This window comes from Drosophila mauritiana, chromosome X (assembly GCF_004382145.1).
Source record: "Drosophila mauritiana strain mau12 chromosome X, ASM438214v1, whole genome shotgun sequence".
In the NCBI taxonomy this organism is placed as follows: domain Eukaryota; kingdom Metazoa; phylum Arthropoda; class Insecta; order Diptera; family Drosophilidae; genus Drosophila; species Drosophila mauritiana.
The window spans coordinates 12,915,549-12,932,850 of record NC_046672.1 but is presented as its reverse complement, the minus strand read 5'-3'; the positions used below and the strand labels follow the sequence as shown (position 1 = coordinate 12,932,850).

The 17,302-nt window shown below is 40.8% G+C and overlaps 2 protein-coding genes across 2 annotated transcripts; one reads left to right on the top strand and one right to left on the bottom strand.

The window, feature by feature from the left end:
- The first annotated feature begins 77 nt into the window (after positions 1-77).
- Positions 78-5,616, top strand: LOC117146649 (type-1 angiotensin II receptor-associated protein). Its single transcript, XM_033312982.1, has 4 exons — positions 78-679; positions 2,549-2,695; positions 4,847-4,916; positions 5,002-5,616. Exons 1-4 carry the CDS (start codon positions 632-634, stop codon positions 5,214-5,216), a joined length of 480 nt encoding a protein of 159 aa, XP_033168873.1. The 5' UTR covers positions 78-631; the 3' UTR covers positions 5,217-5,616.
- Positions 5,612-13,147, bottom strand: LOC117146646. Its single transcript, XM_033312980.1, has 6 exons — positions 12,990-13,147; positions 7,690-7,999; positions 6,945-7,061; positions 6,303-6,583; positions 6,081-6,240; positions 5,612-6,023 (listed from the first exon to the last, which is right to left on the bottom strand). The coding sequence occupies exons 1-6, from the start codon at positions 13,048-13,050 to the stop codon at positions 5,861-5,863; spliced, it is 1,092 nt and encodes a 363-aa protein (XP_033168871.1). The 5' UTR covers positions 13,051-13,147; the 3' UTR covers positions 5,612-5,860.
- Between the last annotated feature and the right edge of the window lie 4,155 nt (positions 13,148-17,302).

Below are 17,302 nucleotides of genomic sequence, written 5' to 3'. Positions count from 1 at the left end.
ATTCGGTATTTATTGAATTTTGTAGCTACGGTCACACCGAAATAATGACTGGCATGTATTAGCGGAACAGCGACCGGTCACACTGGCACACACATCACAATTTTAATTTAAATTGCAATTGGTCGTGTTGCTGCGCTGACGCCTTCCAGCGTATAAAAGAAAATCAAATTTTTGCCCCCGGCTAGCTTATAGTTGTTGACATCACTCGTTATTTGCCGTTCATTGTTGACGCCCCCGTGCAAAGTCAGCAACAACAACAGCGATTGCCAAATATTGCAGCAGCAGCAACAACAACAATTGGAGAACGAAAGAAGACCAACAAGTGCGCGCACACACACACACACACGACAGGCGCACACAGATACACTCACACAGTGAAGCTATTGCGCTTTTAGCACCAATTGAAAGTGAATTGCAAGTGAAAATAGACGCAAAGTGGAACGATTTCAGCAAATTGTTGCACACGAAAATAACAAAACAGCTGTGCGCCTTAATTTTTTGTTGCTGTGTTTTATTGTTGTTGTTGTCTGCGCCGCGTGTGGCAGCAGCAGGAGTGGAAGTGAGAGAGCGTTAGCCGCTGCAATAACTGCATTTTAGTGCGAGTGAAAAGGAGCAGGAGAGCGACATCATCATGACCGACCTCAACGAGCTAATGGGATCCCCTTTTGTGCGTGTGAAGGTAAGCAAGCAGTGCAGGCGATGCGGGAGACGAGATGCCGCTGTTACAGTGCAGTGGCCAGCAAGCAGTGCACTGCACTCACCCCCTCTCCACCCATCCTCTTATCCAACAAACAATTTCAGCCATAAAAAAGCAGTGGGCGACTAGGAAAACTCATGACATGAAAAAAGAAACAGATAAAAATTCGGAATAAATATGGTTCGGGAGCAGTAAAAGCAGTCGCATGCGAATGAAAGAGTCTTATTTAATTTTGGGGCAAGTATAAGCAGGGTAAATAGATAACATATGGTACAGCTGCGGTCAAAATATTAACAATAGGCGGTGCAACTCGCTGGGTGGCACAAATGAACACAAGAAACAGAAAAAAGAAAAAAATTAACTGGGCGTATGGAATATTTGAATTTGTTTTTTGGGGAAAGAAGCCATGAAAAGAAGATTAAAACTTTTTTAGAGCCGGTTAAAATAAATGCTTATTTTACATTCAAAGTATATATAGCTACATATATCTCGGCATATATAAATTACAATAAGTAAATTAATGCCATCGTTATATGTATAAGTAAAAACTACAAATAAATGACATTGTATGTACAGCTGGACTAAAGCAACTGGGGTGGGCGTGAGAAAACAGCTTGAGCAAAATTTACAGCTTACGGGAAAACCTTATAAACTAATTACGTGGTTTCACTAAAAACATTTTCCAATTGTGCAGTTTTCTGTCGAAGAATAAATATTGTAATTTCTGTAAAAAAAAAATCCGATTTTTTACAAAAACATTGTAAATAATGGTCCAAATATGTAATGAGATGCCTCGTTGAGTTTGTTTTTTAAATCCCATTTGTAAACATCAAACTTTTGACAAAAAGTAGTTTTTTCAAATTTCCGTATTAAAATACTCCGTTTTTTTGCCACAACTTTACAAATAATTGTCTGAATCTGGAATGTCATACCTCGTTGAGCTCGTAATTAAACTTCCAATTAAACTGTGTTCAAACAAGGAAATTTTATTTTTTCGCCATTTTTTGCAAATTTTGATGATGTTACCCCTTACAAAAAATGCGAAAATTGGCCCAAAAATTAATTTTCCTAAATCCTTCAAAAAATGATATGGATCGTTAGCCTTGGTAATTAGCTGCTCAAAACAGTTATTCTTTCATCTTTATAGCAAGTTTTAGCGAAGTTATGACGAAAATTCCGTTTGTAAATATCAAGTTTTTGGCAAAAACCGTTTTTCCGAATTTCGGTGATAAAATAATCCGTTTTTTTGCCACAACTTTAAAAATATTTGTCTGAATATGGAATGTCATACCTCGTTGAGCTCGTAATTAAATTTCCAATCAAACTGTGTCCAAAAATAAGAATTCTATTTTTTTGCCATTTTTTGCTAATTTTGATGATGTTACCCCTTACAAAAAATGCGAAAATTGGCCCAAAAATTAATTTAACAAAGTCCGTTAAAAAATGATGGGAATAGTTAGCGTTGGTAATTAGCTGCTAAAAACAGTTTATTTTGTATAAATTGAACCATTTTTAGCCAAGTTATCTTGAAAAGTGGTATGATACCTATTGCGGTTACCGCGACTGTACGACTCTCACTTGTTGGGCCTCCATGGGTTAATGGCCAGTCGCTGGGTGATTAGCACCCCAAGTAGTTAACCGCAAATGACAACCGATACGATGCTAGTGACTGCAATTGGCAACTTCGCCGCCAGATTCGTGGGGCTTCACTTGGCACTAAACCGCTTATGATTATGCTTATGTGTTAACCAGATAACCATATATGACCATATAACCATATGTAGCTTGTAGTTTGTAGTTCTCCCATTGCATTTTCTCATTTTCCCTTCTGCATCTACATATATCTTACAGCTTGTGGCCTTTGTGCACTTCTTCTTCATCTCGAATGCCATGCTAGGAAGTTGGGGCCACGGGGCGTATGAGTTCTACAACTTTCTATTCCTGATCGCCATGTTCTGGTCGATGCACAGCAAGGACTCCATCGAAGCGATCCAAACGGTGAGTGCGATCGATTGATAAGTGCCAGATTTGATTTTCCCAATTGAGGAGAATCTTCGTTTAATTCGTTTAATTGGCTCGCCATACCCTGCAGATGAGGGTATCACAACTTGGGCAAGCAATCTTTAAATGGTTTCAATTAAAATTGGCTTACAAAGTCTTCTTTAAGAATGCCTACAAAAAGTGATGTAGTTGCTCACATACAGTGCTATTGCATTTGTAGTCACGACTTTAGTTACGTATAATGAAATAGCTTTACATTCATCGCTTTCTGTGAGTCATTAAAGTATTGTTGATAGGCTTGTTATACAGATAAGTGTGTTTATAGTGCAGTGTGTACTGCGTTCATCCAATTAATAGCATTTCCCTTTGGAGTCCAGTGCTGACTGAGGTTTTAATCAACTGCTAGACGACTCACAGCGATATCACCACGGAATTTGTTAAATCGTTCAAAACCGGTTGTTCGAAAAAAAGCGCCATAGGCAATTAGCATACACATGCGAAATATAAATAACAAATGTTCTCACTAAAATAGTTCGACGAACATCAGGTGCCAGCGAGGAAATCAAGATTAAAACAATGAAAACAATGATTGATTGGGATGATGATGCTGCACTCACTGAATCATGAGAACTACTTTTATTTTAGAAAGAATAGCACAATTCTAGCAACTCACAAAGTTAAGAATGAGATACAAGCATATATATTTAAATCTTGAAAAAGCGCTTCTGCTGACGATAAGATAGCACATTTGGCTTATCCAAGTAGCAATGGCTTTGTTCTCTTCCAAAATGATTTACAATTGGAACTTCGTCATATATGCATGGCAGAAAAGCTATATCTCTCGAAGGGAAAACTCTGGTTCTGCTTTCGACGAATGCCAAAAGTCGTGGCGCTATTATGGCCAATCAATTTGTTCGCTTATGGACTAACTGAGCCATAACTGGTTCCCCGCGGCCCCGATCTTTAATCTCTAATGTTCTGCTCCACCCCCGAGGGAATCCAACCCGTCAAGTGGCATGGCCAAAATAATAAAAGCAAAACGGAACCAAATCCGAGTCTGAACGCGTGGAGGTATGCTAATGAAAGTGGACTAAAGTCGAATGTACACAGCGAAAAATTTGTATAATAAATAGATGTTTCATGTGGCGTTTGCAATTAAAGTATAGACTTTGTATGGTTACAAAATATTTTAGGCTATATATGTGAAATCAAGTTTCATATATCATATAGCTAAAGATCTATAATGCATTGTATACAAAAATTTCCACATTGAAGTCCTCTTTGGTTGGCCAATTGCGTGTGAAGTTGGGGCTATGCGTGTATTAATAGATGAGTTAGCCGTAAGTAAAGAGGGCGAATGGCTCAACTTTGACCTTAGACCGACCAAAAAGTGGCCACGTCCAGCGAGAAATGCCGTCTACTCCCATATACAACCCATCCACTTCTGCTGGCCGAAGGAAGTTACCACCTTTACTCCTTGAGGGACCTGCTACACGCGATTCCCATTTTGGGCCACAGGCACCTCAGCCGTACCATATAAATCGGGCATTACGATGCCCATTTAACGAGGATTCCCAACCGGCGGCGCTTGTTTTGTTTGCTTCCTCGAAAGCCATTAGCAACGCCTCTGAGTCAACCCAGTTGAACTCAACTCGATGTCAAATCCTTGGCCAGTCAGTGGGTATGCCATGCGTTTTCTCCCGCACTCTGGCCAAACTGTAAAAGAAAAATCAATGAACATAATTTATTTAATTTCGAATATGTAAATTGTAGTTCGCAACAACTTGGAGCTGAGTTCCCTGAAGAATCGTGCTGCGCAGTGCATGGTCATAGTGGGTGAAGGATTTTCCCGGGTCTGGTTGCTTGAATTGTAGCATATGTTGACCATTTTAGTTGGCCAACGTATTATTAGCGGAATTGGGACACGTGTGTCGTTGGACACGTGCATCCGAAGCATATGTAAAATATTTAAACCCAATAGTGCCAGCTTTGAACCATTTTCTTGAAATGCCTAAAAGGCTGCTTTCTTTTTCTTAAGATAAACCATACCAAACTGAGCATACTAAACAGGTTAGCGATTCAATCGTAGTTATCCCACCCTATCACTACCCCCACACTCATGATTTATCATTTCGTATCTCTTTGCAGGCGCTCGTCATCAACGCTTCTAGCATTTTTTTTGATATAGTCAGCATTTCTCTTCATTTCGGCATTATGAGTAAGTCATCCAGCCGGCCCTATCGATACACTGAACACCATGCTCGATGCTTAACGATGGGATACTAATAACTTATTCATTTCAGATGGCTGGGCCGTTGCGTTCAGCATCATCAACCTGATCCTGCGACCGGTGAGCGTGGCCCTGCTCTACAAGGAGTTCAACACGAGGGGCGGCACACTGCCGACGGGATCGGTCTTCCCAACCAGCCAGCAGCGCAGCTACCAGGACATCGATCGGCCCACACAGCCCACACCGACCAACTCGCAGCCCGGTCCGAATGTGGCCAGCATCTTCTAGGCTCTCCAAGACAACCCTTCCAAGTACCTAGACACACCACTACGATAATAGACAGCGGATTCCGCAGGGGATTCCGCGATGGAACAGCAAAGACAACCCATATGTAGAAAGACTTGACTAGTCAGTGTCGCTGCCGAAAGTAATCAGAAAATTTCCGTGAATGCGAATCGAAATTGTATACATAAATATACATAAAGTGTGTTGTTTTTTTTTTTTTTTTGAGCGTTGTTTTGTTAGTGCAATATTGTGAGAGAGACAACGATTAAGGTTAAGCATTGTAGTTAAATACGGCATCGGAATTACATAAGGAAACGTGGGTGTGCGTGTTTTCCTTGTCCCATATACACAGACCTTTTTTTTACGTTGTTAACGAATAAAGTCGGCTAATCAAAACATTAAAGATACACATATTTATATATATTTATATTCGTATTTGTATAACAAAGATTGCAATTCTACTTTATATACTTATCCTAGATAACGTTAACGCTAACTGTAAACCCAACAGAATATTCGAAAAATAAAAAGCGGGCGTCATCGTTTGTAAAACAATAAATAGAGCGACTCCCATCTCTCGCGTCCCCACCTCCTGTACAATGAACTGAGCCCCCCCAAAAAAACCCCCGATTTGCGGCTCCCCTGCTTCAGAATCCCTCCTTGGCCGCCCGGAACTTGTAGTGATTGCTCCGCCCGTCCAGACACGGCACCTGCACCAGGTTGAAGTAGATGGAGCCCATCAGCTGCGAGGCCGAGGTGTTGGTCATCTTCAGGCAGGAGAACAGCATGTCGTCGCAGATGCAGTGGGATCTACGCAGAGCGGAAAGGAATTAGTGTGCTATGTGCTGCAACCATTTGTCCACTCACTTTGTGTACAGCGAATCGTTCATCAGTTCGTATTTGTTCTGATAGGCTCGGATCTTGATGGGGCAGAGATCGTGTTGGCGACAGCATCGATCCATGGCCATTTCGCTGCCCAGATCGCTGTACGTCTCGGCGATGTCGCCGGTGCCACACCACTTTGTGCCTGTTTGTAAGGAGTTGTAATGCAAACAATTGGATCATCTCGAGCAAACGTGACCACCTCACCTGGTATAATGCCACTCAGCAGGGAGAAGGGGCTGCGCGGAAAGATATTGGTGGCCAGCTTGAGGGCCACACCATCATTGGCTCCGCCTGTTGCGGCTGAATCGCTGCCCCCACTGCTGCGTTCACCGCCCTCCAGCTTGGATTTGTGTCGCGAGGCATAGCTCAGCTTATCCACGTGCTCGCACTGATCCATTAGCTTCAGCATCTCGTCGAATTTGATTTCCAGTGGGCGATTGTAGTGCGACAGGCCCTCCAGCAGCATCTTGCCCTCCTTATCGTTGCTGAGTTTTGGGTTAAATTGATCAGACCAGTTAGTGAGCCCTTCTATGCGATTCTCATACCCCCAAGCTAAGAGTCAGCCACTGTCATAAAATAGTTGCACGTTTAAATATTTGTTATTTAACAGCCGTGCATATTGATTTTCTATAAACGTGATTAGTTGTGTGCCTGTTTAAATATTCAGGGCATATGCAATGGATTTTCTGATCAGCTGTTCACGTAAACCAGACAAAAACTACTTCCGCAAAACCTTGACTTCATCCATATAAACAATCACTCAATATTTTCTTCCGCAATATTAATTTTTCGCTAAATATAATTACTTATTTGTCTTACTTTATATGCAGTAATGAGTGTACTTACTAGATTTCGATCAGTTCGCAGCCGAGTAACAATTTCTGGGGTCCCAGCTCCGTTACGGCTATGGTCAGATCGTGATAGTATATCATGATGAGGGAGTCGTTGCTCACCCGCTTTCCGCTGACAAAAAAGAGAGTGCACAGAAAGAGAATTATGATTTGTGCAAAAATATTTCCATTGTTTTGAGTAATTTCTACATTTATCTGATGTAAAAATATTTAAACGGTGAAATTGTTAATATCCCTTCGATTGGCACGACGAAGTGTTCCATCTACACATCTGTGTGATGTGTGTGGGTAGATGATTTGAGTGATAGCTCGCTCCGTGCGGCGGGTATGGGCACATGGCCAGGCGGCCGACCGTGCGGATACGTGACGTCCATGGCAATGGACTCCGTGGACGACGGAAAGCTTTAAGTGATTCGTTGCCTGACTGCTAATCAAAGACGGATGGAATGGATAGCCACTCTCATTCAGATCTTCGTCTGGCAAACGCTGCAATGCTAGATGGTCTATCTTGAGTTAGAGAGCCTTTCTCTGCGCTTCTCATAGTTGTAAGCTAAACAGACGTACAAATTCCCTAAATTTCCATGTAAATGTATGTTATTAATGGCAATATTTATCTGCGCTTCTCGTATTTGATAAACAGAGGGTTAGCTTTGAAAATTCGCTATATTTCCATACACGTGTATGTTATTGATGACAATAGTTTGGCTATATATTTTCGGCTTGCTTGGACTACCACTCACCTATACGTCTTCATCTGACGCGCGCTGCGCTGCTCGATGATTTGCTGCGTGAAGGACTGGAACGAAGGAAATCCCTGCAGTCCTTGCGGCAGACTGAAGGACAACGTGGGCTTGGCCACCGCCGCCGAGGTCAAATAGCCCAGGAGGCCGCAGAAGAGCAGCGAGGCCAGCAGCTGGAGGCGCCGTCGCAGCCAGAGGTTATAGGGCATCTTGGTGTGGCGTGGTTTCTTCGATCTGGAGGAGCTGCCACTAAGGCATCGCCGGCTGGACTGAGCCGCTACCCAAAAACACCGGCGCCGTATCCAACCAACTGTTTCCCAGGGCGAAAGAGAGGGAATTCACTGTTGTTAGTCTTTAATTTATAAGCCGGAGAAGTTCGCGCTGGTCTATTAGTCCGCACTACCAATACCATTTGGCCAAGGATAGGGTTTAAGGGTCAAGAGTGTGCTGTCTGGGGCTGCGTGTCAAAGGTTGAAGGCGTCGCCAAACGTTTTTGAATAATTTAAGCCCTCTTTCACCGCCTAGAAAAAGTACATAGCACATGTGTAATATCTTCCATTCGATTATTGTACATACACAATTAGCAATTCGTGTTATGACTTATTAATTTGAACAGTCTAATATTTATGTTACGGGTCTAAAAGCATTTCGAAATAAATTTGACAAAAACAGCCCTATTTCGGCAGTTGTTTTTGAGAAAAAAGATGAAAACAAACAGTGGGGGAAAGTAAGCTTGTTGTTGAATTACAATTTTTGTGCACGCCCTTCTATGCGCTTCTCATACTTACAAGCTAAACCGTGAGGTACTCATATAAATTTCACATTTTTCTAAGCCTAACTCTTATTAGTGTTAGTATTTTTGATGTAATTATTATAGATTTCATTTTCATCGCATATGTCATTGTAGTGGATGCCTGTTATATGTTATTTTGCCTGTTATATGCATTTTTCTTGTGTAAAACTCAAGAGGCCTGTTGGCCAAGTTCCCAGCATAGCGGGCGGAACTGCTGTGGCAGGTGCCAAAACCTGCGACTCAGCTGACCTCGTTCCCAGCCGCCGGGAAAATTTAAAAGCGAGAGGATCGGGCAATCCAACCCATAACAATGGCGAGTGACGACACGCGCCTCTGCACTCTATACTTCGCCCAGTTAAATTTAAGCCATGTATTGCATCAGGCCAAGACCTAGCCAAGAACTGGCCACGCCCAGCCATTAACTGGCAGCCAACAGGGCGTATACGTGCAACACACATTACGTATACGCAGCGTTGACGGCCCAGACAATGGTATATCACTGTGACTGGACAGATTGACAAACTTTTTGCCAATTACTCACATGGGAATGCAGATTGCAACTAATCGGCTGCCCATTCACAATTCACTTGCATTTAGCCGTGTATTGAACTGAATTAAAGTGGGCTTTTTATAGATAGGGAACCCAAAAAAAACTGCGCACTGCTGCATTGGCATTGTTGATTAGTTGATAAAGGGGGCAGTGAATTAAAATTTGACATTTAAATTCATCGATATTTTAAAATTAAAATATTAGGCCATTGGCTTGGTCTTGAAAATGGAGTTTATAGCCTGCAATTGCTAATCGCGAATCTATTGAAAACCTTTTGCAATCTGACATCATGGCTTGTGCCCGAAGGTCAGCGGCTAGTTGTCCCTTGACCTTAGCGTGGCCCGGCGTCTTGGCCACTTAAAAACGAGACGTTGAACCAGCGAAGGCTTCTCCCCACTTTTAGGCTCCCATGACTCGCAAATGGCCTGAACACACGCATCGCAAACCTGCTAATAAAGCTGCCAAATGTCCCCTATAACACCTTTTTCCCTTACCCCTCCCTCCCCATTCATCATTTATTGTTATTACTATTATTGTTTTCTTTTCTTTTTTGCTTTTTATTGTAGTATTTTCCTTCTGTCATCGCGTAAACATACTTTTTGTTTGGAAACCACGAAAGTTTACGCAAGTTTTTGGCCAAGAGCGGCCCTGTAGGTGAGCAAAGTGAAAGTGATTCCATTGGGGAACGACTTGGCCGCCGATTTCGTGCGATTTCAATGGCCACTATATGCATACAGCCAATAAATAAGATGACGATGCCGGCCAAATAAGTGGCGTGTGTGGCAATGGACCTTGCGTGAAACTACGACTCCACCCACTCCACAAAACCACCGCCCAAAGAAACGCGGCTTAAAGTCACCGAAAAAAATTACACAACCATCTTATTGATGGCAAAATGGAGATGAAACTTGCAACTCTTTTTGCGCACAAGAGTGATGTTTAAGATACAAACTAGAAAGGAAATTATAAGCTCACAATTACTCAAAGCCTCTGGAAAATATGTACGTGTCAGTCGAATAATACCAGTATATATACATATATATTTTTGTATGCATATGTGTGTCAAGTGGAGCAGTTGGCGACTGATCGCCGGTTAGTTCAATGCTAAACGAAACTGCAAATAGCCAAGACAAAAATGTGGTCGAAACGATTCTGCAGCGGAAAAATCGTAGGTCCAAAGTGGTCAAAAGGTAATTGTGAAACTTTGAAGTTCCGGAATTACGCGAATGTCAATGGGTTTTATATTCACGGCGATTTTCGCTTTTCCTTTTATTTTTTATTTAGAATTAATGTACACGTGAGTTTCTATGAATTTGCATACATCTTCTAGCTTGGCTTTAATTGCTTCTAGCCAGAATTGAGAGCAGACTTAGAGGTCTGCTGAGGTCAGATTTCAAATGGCTTTTGGCAATTAAAACCAAGAACACTTTTTAGAGCCATAAAAATCGCACAAAAACAAAAGTGCAAGTAATTTTCAAATTAGATTAGAGACATTTTGTGCGGGGCGAACTTCGAATTAGGAAACCATTTCATGTGCTGACTAAAAATATTTCCAAAAGTGCTAATTATACCATTTTAAAATGCTCTTGAGCCCCAGTTCTATTTCGATAAAGTCACACAAAAAGAGTCCATGAATCACACTACTTAAAAACAAGTTAGTATATGTTTTAAGGCAATATTGCTTTGGGTTTGACTTGACTTGGCAGTTCTTTAAGCACATCTCTTTACAATAGCTTTTTTTTGGCAATCAAAGGGTAGCCAACCCAATTAAAAGTGTCAACTCATTGGACGCTCATTCCCAAGAAATGAAAACCTAGTTCCTCGGCGGAAATGAAAAGAAATCAAATCAAATCGAATCGAAGTGAAATAATGATGAAATTTCTAACAGTTTTCATCGCTGATAGCGGCTAATGGCACCCGAGATGCTGACAACGATAATGGCAATGATGATCATCATCATAATGAAAGCGCTGGGCTTCAGTTGAATTTCTTCTTGTTTTTATTTTTATTTTTCTATTTCTTATTTTTTTTTTTTTAACCCGATTCGTGATGGAGCTGTGCACCCAGTCTGTAGATCATCTCTAATCTCTGGCACTTTTTAAGTGCCTCACGACGCAGACTTCCGGCCAAAATGGGTTTGCAAGAGCCCAAACGAAACTTGGCCAACTTGAACTTGGTCGGCGAGAGTTGTGGTCGAGTTCAAAAGTGGCAAAAAGAGCAAAGGCATAAAATGCGGCATCAGCTGCTCCGGGGCCTTGGCATAGGTCAGTGAAGCGTATTGTGGCCCAAACCAAACCAAAACCAAAACCAAACCCCCTGCCAGCTTTTCTCTTATTTTTCAAACACCCTGACAGAGGGTCTACCATTTTAGGCAATTTAAATATATTTAAAGTATTCTACTTTTTAAATAATTTTTTGATTTATGTGTTACAAGAAATTGAAGTTCAAACTATTTAACAAAAGTTCTAAACATTGTATGCATAAGATTAGTAGCTCATTTTTCGGCTGGTTTATATATATGTATAGTTTATTCCCTAATTCATAGAGTATTTCTAGCTTCGGCTTGCCAATCTATTTATCGTTATTTTATCGTTATTTTTCTCGTATTTTACCCGCGGCCGAGGGAGTGCAGTAAAAGTGGCCATGGCTGCAGATGAGCCACAAAAACAGAAAAAAAAAACAGTGGAAAAAAAAACACATAAAACACGAGCACAGCACCAGCGGCTAAATACAGAAAATAAAAAGAAGCAACAGGTTTCCAGCTGGCGTTCGGATCGGCGGATCCGCGGATCTGCCTTAACTTTCACATTGGGCACCTAATTGTGCGCCTTAATCTCGGTTAATTTGCTCCAGTTTTGATCCGCGCTTGCGGCGCACAGAAAGCCAGCTGCGATTGAGAAGTGTGCTCATGGCATGGCCACGTTTACCCACCCAAAAATGCCTGGGTTATGCAATTGGGAAGGGGTGGGGGGGTTGGGCTTGCGACGTAAGTAGTCGCACTTCACAGCTGCCCGCTAATCCCAACGGCGGATGGTCGTAATGGGCATTCTCATCCAGCCATTTCCATTCCCACTCCCATTCCGTAAGCACCAGAGCACAGATCCCCAGACCCAATCCATTGTGTGCACGGCCAGAAAATAGTCATATTGTTTGCGACAGCACACCTGGCGTATACGTAACGAAGTTTATGATCCGTATCATGGTCAAAGCCACAATCATCTGCATTTTGCGCACATTTTGTGATAGAAACCTTAGCTAATTTTATATATCTGCTACCATAAAAGTTTTAAATCTTTGCCGAAGCTGTGACCTCTGAAAGCGAATTTTAGGTATACATTTCAAAAAGAGGCTTTTTAAGCTAGTTAGAGCTTTTTCTACAGTTTTTTCTTCAATATTCTGATCACATAACGTAGTGAAATCGATTGAAATTCATGCAGTGTATGATTTAGCCCATTTTGAGATACCCCTTTAAAATTTATCAATCAACTGCAACCATAAAAGGCAGCAACTACAACCCTCTCTCTCTGCATTGCCGCAGATCCGCACATCCGCAGATCCGCGGATCTTCAATGAGTGTGCACTTTTGAACTTGCGCGCCATTTTTGTGGGCAGCTTTAAGCACAAATGCAACATTAACAACAAAAGTGGCATAAAATTGAATATTTTTGGAAAGAATTCTAGTTCGGTATTTCTAAACAGTGTTGAGAATCATTTTAAGAATCAATATATATGTAAATAAACCTTTCACAATAACGATAGGTATGTACTTCTGTTTTTGGCGTATTGAACTTGCAATAGCAAAATATTTTATCAAAAAAATGGATATAAGAGACTTGCTTTACTATAATTATTATTATTTTTGTGGGTGGTTGTTGCCACTCCAGACACAGACAGCACTTTTAAACGTTTGCACTCAGAACAGTTTTCATTTGGTCAGTTTCACTTTTGCACACTCACAGTTAAAAACAAAAATCAATTGAAGGCCTATTTCTTGCCACCGATTTTGGATGAGGCGCATGCGCAACCGCAGTGGCTAAAAGGTAAAAAGGTAGAACAACCGGCTAGGCAATCGCAGTGCAAACCGCTCGCTGCCGCGCAAAGTTAGCAACTAACTGATCGATCGGGCCGGGCCCAGAGCCAACCGCCAAGCAGCCAAGCGGCCAAGAGAGCCGAGAAAACTACACACAACGAAAAACGCCGCAGCCAGCAAACAAAAATGAAAATAAAAAAAAAACCAGCGAGCGTCGGCGGCGGCGAGACAGCCGCGAAAATGTGTCAAAAGCAAAAGCTGCGCCGTCGCGGCAACAAAATCACAACAGCGCTGTGCGCACAGGTGGAAATTGAGCACCTGTTGATACCCTAGAAAAATACAAGTTAAGTTCATAGTGGAAAAATGCATATATTTTATTTATTTATTAATTTAAACAGGCTATAACTTGCATATTTGGTAAAATTACAACAATTACTTGGTATTCTTAACATGAATGGAAATATCCAAAGCTTTTGTGTTGAAAATATGAACTAAAATAGTCACTGTTGATTAAATAAATAAATAAATAATAAAATAAATAAATAAACACTATACAGCTTATGCTTATATTTAAGCTTGCTTATTTATTATTTAAGACACTTAGTTTTTTCTCAAATGTTTTGCGATCAATCTTATTAGTTACAATGAACATATATTTCTGAGTCTTGGGCACTTTTTCCCAGAGTCTATTATTGTTATTAATTTTCAATAGGTAGCAGATAAGCAGCAACCACTGATTAAATGCAACTTTTGGCATTTTTGATGAGATGAGTGGAGTGGGCGGCTTGAAGTTGTTGCTGTTGCGATGTTGCTGCTGCTGCGATGTTGCTGTTGCTGCAATGTTGTTGCTGTTGCGATGCTGCTGCTGTTGCGATGCTGCTGCTGTTGACCCATTTTAAACCGACTGCGCGGCAGATGCAGCTCCTTGCCAAATGCCGATCAGCGCGCCTGCGCAGAGTTTTCCCATCGCGGCGGCCTTGTTTGGAGCTGTTTGGGCCACCGGGCCCGATCGGACCATCAATTGTGGTCGCTGGCAAAGTGAAAACAATGGCAAACAACTTTTACAATGTCAGCGGCTGCGGAGTCGAAGAAAAGTGACAGTGGAGCAAGCAATTAAAAATGGTTTTACGCGCCGAAAGCGACACACAAAAAGGTAAACACTGTCCGTGTTCAAGGTGCTGATGTGCAGACGCAGTACAGTAAGCACGCGCTAAGATGCACAAGTTTTCTTCAGTCTATACAAAAATCAATTTTAAATCAAAATATCGACTATTTTTTTTACAAAAAATCAGGGAAACCATTTTTCCAAAAAATTAAATATTTAAGAACGGCTTTTTGGGTATAACTCGACCAAAAATGGACAAACAGCAAAAAGAATTACCATTTTATACTCCCTGTTACCAATACTAACAATTCCTATCACCTTTGAACGGATTTTGTAAAATAAATTTTTGTCCAAATTTTCGCATTTTTTGTAAGGGGTACGTACCATCATCAAAATTTGCGAAAAATTGAAAAAACCTAGAATTCTCAAATTTGAATGCAAATCGATTGGGACTTAAAAAACAAACTCAACGAGGTATGACATTCCATATTTGGATAATTATTTTTAATGTTTTGATCAAAATACTGATTATTTTTTTTAACAAAAAATCTGGGAAACCATTTTTCCAAAAAATTAAATATTTAATAACGGTTTTTTGGGTATAACTCGACTAAAAATGGCCACACAGCAAAAAGAATTACCATTTTATACTCCCTGTTACCAATACTAACCATTCCTATCACCCGCTACTTATTATCATCGCCTGGTATCTAAAATCGAAAGATCCAAAAATTTTGCACAAAAATGCGCATTTTGTAGGCCAAATTGAGAGATTTTTCGGTTTAAATTACCAGGCGAACAAGGATTCCAGAAGGTGACCAACGATAAGTTGGTTTTCAGTAGACACCAGCTACTGATTATCATCGCCTGGTATCTAAAATCAAAAGATCCAAAAATTTTGCACAAAAATGCGCATTTTGTAGGCCAAATTGAGAGATTTTTCGGTTTAAATTACCAGGCGAACAAGGATTCCAGAAGGTGACCAACGATAAGTTGGTTTTCAGTAGACACCAGCTACTGATTATCATCGCCTGGTATCTAAAATCGAAAGATCCAAAAATGTTGCACAAAAATGCGCATTTTGTAGGCCAAATTGAGAGATTTTTCGGTTTAAACTACCTGGCGCACTGGAATTCCAGGAGGTGACCAACGATTAGTTGATTTTCAGTAGACACCCGCTACTGATTATCATCGCCTGGTATCTAAAATCGAAAGATCCAAAAATTTTGCACAAAAATGCGCATTTTGTAGGCCAAATTGAGAGATTTTTCGGTTTAAATTACCAGGCGAACAAGGATTCCAGAAGGTGACCAACGATAAGTTGGTTTTCAGTAGACACCAGCTACTGATTATCATCGCCTGGTATTTAAAATCGAAAGATCCAAAAATTTTGCACAAAAATGCGCATTTTGTAGGCCAAATTGAGAGATTTTTCGGTTTAAATTACCAGGCGAAGAAGAATTCCAGAAGATGACCAACGATAAGTTGGTTTTCAGTAGTCACCAGCTACTGATTATCATCGCCTGGTATCTAAAATCGAAAGATCCAAAAATTTTGCACAAAAATGCGCATTTTGTAGGCCAAATTGAGAGATTTTTCGGTTTAAACTACCAGGCGAACAAGAATTCCAGAAGGTGACCAACGATAAGTTGGTTTTCAGTAGACACCCGCTACTGATTATCATCGCCTGGTATTTAAAATCGAAAGATCCAAAAATTTTGCACAAAAATGCGCATTTTGTAGGCCAAATTGAGAGATTTTTCGGTTTAAATTACCAGGCGAAGAAGAATTCCAGAAGATGACCAACGATAAGTTGGTTTTCAGTAGTCACCAGCTACTGATTATCATCGCCTGGTATCTAAAATCGAAAGATCCAAAAATTTTGCACAAAAATGCGCATTTTGTAGGCCAAATTGAGAGATTTTTCGGTTTAAACTACCAGGCGAACAAGAATTCCAGAAGGTGACCAACGATAAGTTGGTTTTCAGTAGACACCCGCTACTGATTATCATCGCCTGGTATCTAAAATCGAAAGATCCAAAAATTTTGCACAAAAATGCGCATTTTGTAGGCCAAATTGAGAGATTTTTCGGTTTAAACTACCAGGCGAACAAGAATTCCAGAAGGTGACCAACGATAAGTTGGTTTTCAGTAGACACCCGCTACTGATTATCATCTATCATCGCCTGGTATCTAAAATCGAAAGATCCAAAAATTTTGCACAAAAATGCGCATTTTGTAAGCAAAATTGAGAGATTTTTCGGTTTAAACTACCAGGCGAACAAGAATTCCAGAAGGTGACCAACGATAAGTTGGTTTTCAGTAGACACCCGCTACTGATTATCATCGCCTGGTATTTAAAATCGAAAGATCCAAAAATTTTGCACAAAAATGCGCATTTTGTAGGCCAAATTGAGAGATTTTTCGGTTTAAATTACCAGGCGAACAAGGATTCCAGAAGGTGACCAACGATAAGTTGGTTTTCAGTAGACACCCGCTACTGATTATCATCGCCTGGTATCTAAAATCGAAAGATCCAAAAATGTTGCACAAAAATGCGCATTTTGTAGGCCAAATTGAGAGATTTTTCGGTTTAAACTACCTGGCGCACTGGAATTCCAGGAGGTGACCAACGATTAGTTGATTTTCAGTAGACACCCGCTACTGATTATCATCGCCTGGTATCTAAAATCGAAAGATCCAAAAATTTTGCACAAAAATGCGCATTTTGTAGGCCAAATTGAGAGATTTTTCGGTTTAAATTACCAGGCGAACAAGGATTCCAGAAGGTGACCAACGATAAGTTGGTTTTCAGTAGACACCAGCTACTGATTATCATCGCCTGGTATCTAAAATCGAAAGATCCAAAAATTTTGCACAAAAGTGCGCATTTTGTAAGCAAAATTGAGAGATTTTTCGGTTTAAATTACCAGGCGAACAAGAATTCCAGAAGGTGACCAACGATAAGTTGGTTTTCAGTAGACACCCGCTACTGATTATCATCGCCTGGTATCTAAAATCGAAAGATCCAAAAATTTTGCACAAAAATGCGCATTTTGTAGGCCAAATTGAGAGATTTTTCGGTTTAAACTACCAGGCGAACAAGAATTCCAGAAGGTGACCAACGATAAGTTG

Coding starts and splice junctions, on each gene's coding strand:
- LOC117146649 (XM_033312982.1), top strand. CDS start 632: ATGACCGACCTCAACGAGCTAATGGGATCCCCTTTTGTGCGTGTGAAG. Junction 680..2,548: donor CCCCTTTTGTGCGTGTGAAG/GTAAGCAAGCAG, acceptor TATATCTTACAG/CTTGTGGCCTTTGTGCACTT. Junction 4,917..5,001: donor TCTTCATTTCGGCATTATGA/GTAAGTCATCCA, acceptor TATTCATTTCAG/ATGGCTGGGCCGTTGCGTTC.
- LOC117146646 (XM_033312980.1), bottom strand. CDS start 13,050: ATGCGCCTCATCCAAAATCGGTGGCAAGAAATAGGCCTTCAATTGATT. Junction 8,000..12,989: donor ATTGATTTTTGTTTTTAACT/GTGAGTGTGCAA, acceptor CCTGGGAAACAG/TTGGTTGGATACGGCGCCGG. Junction 6,584..6,944: donor TGCGAACTGATCGAAATCTA/GTAAGTACACTC, acceptor CCCAAAACTCAG/CAACGATAAGGAGGGCAAGA.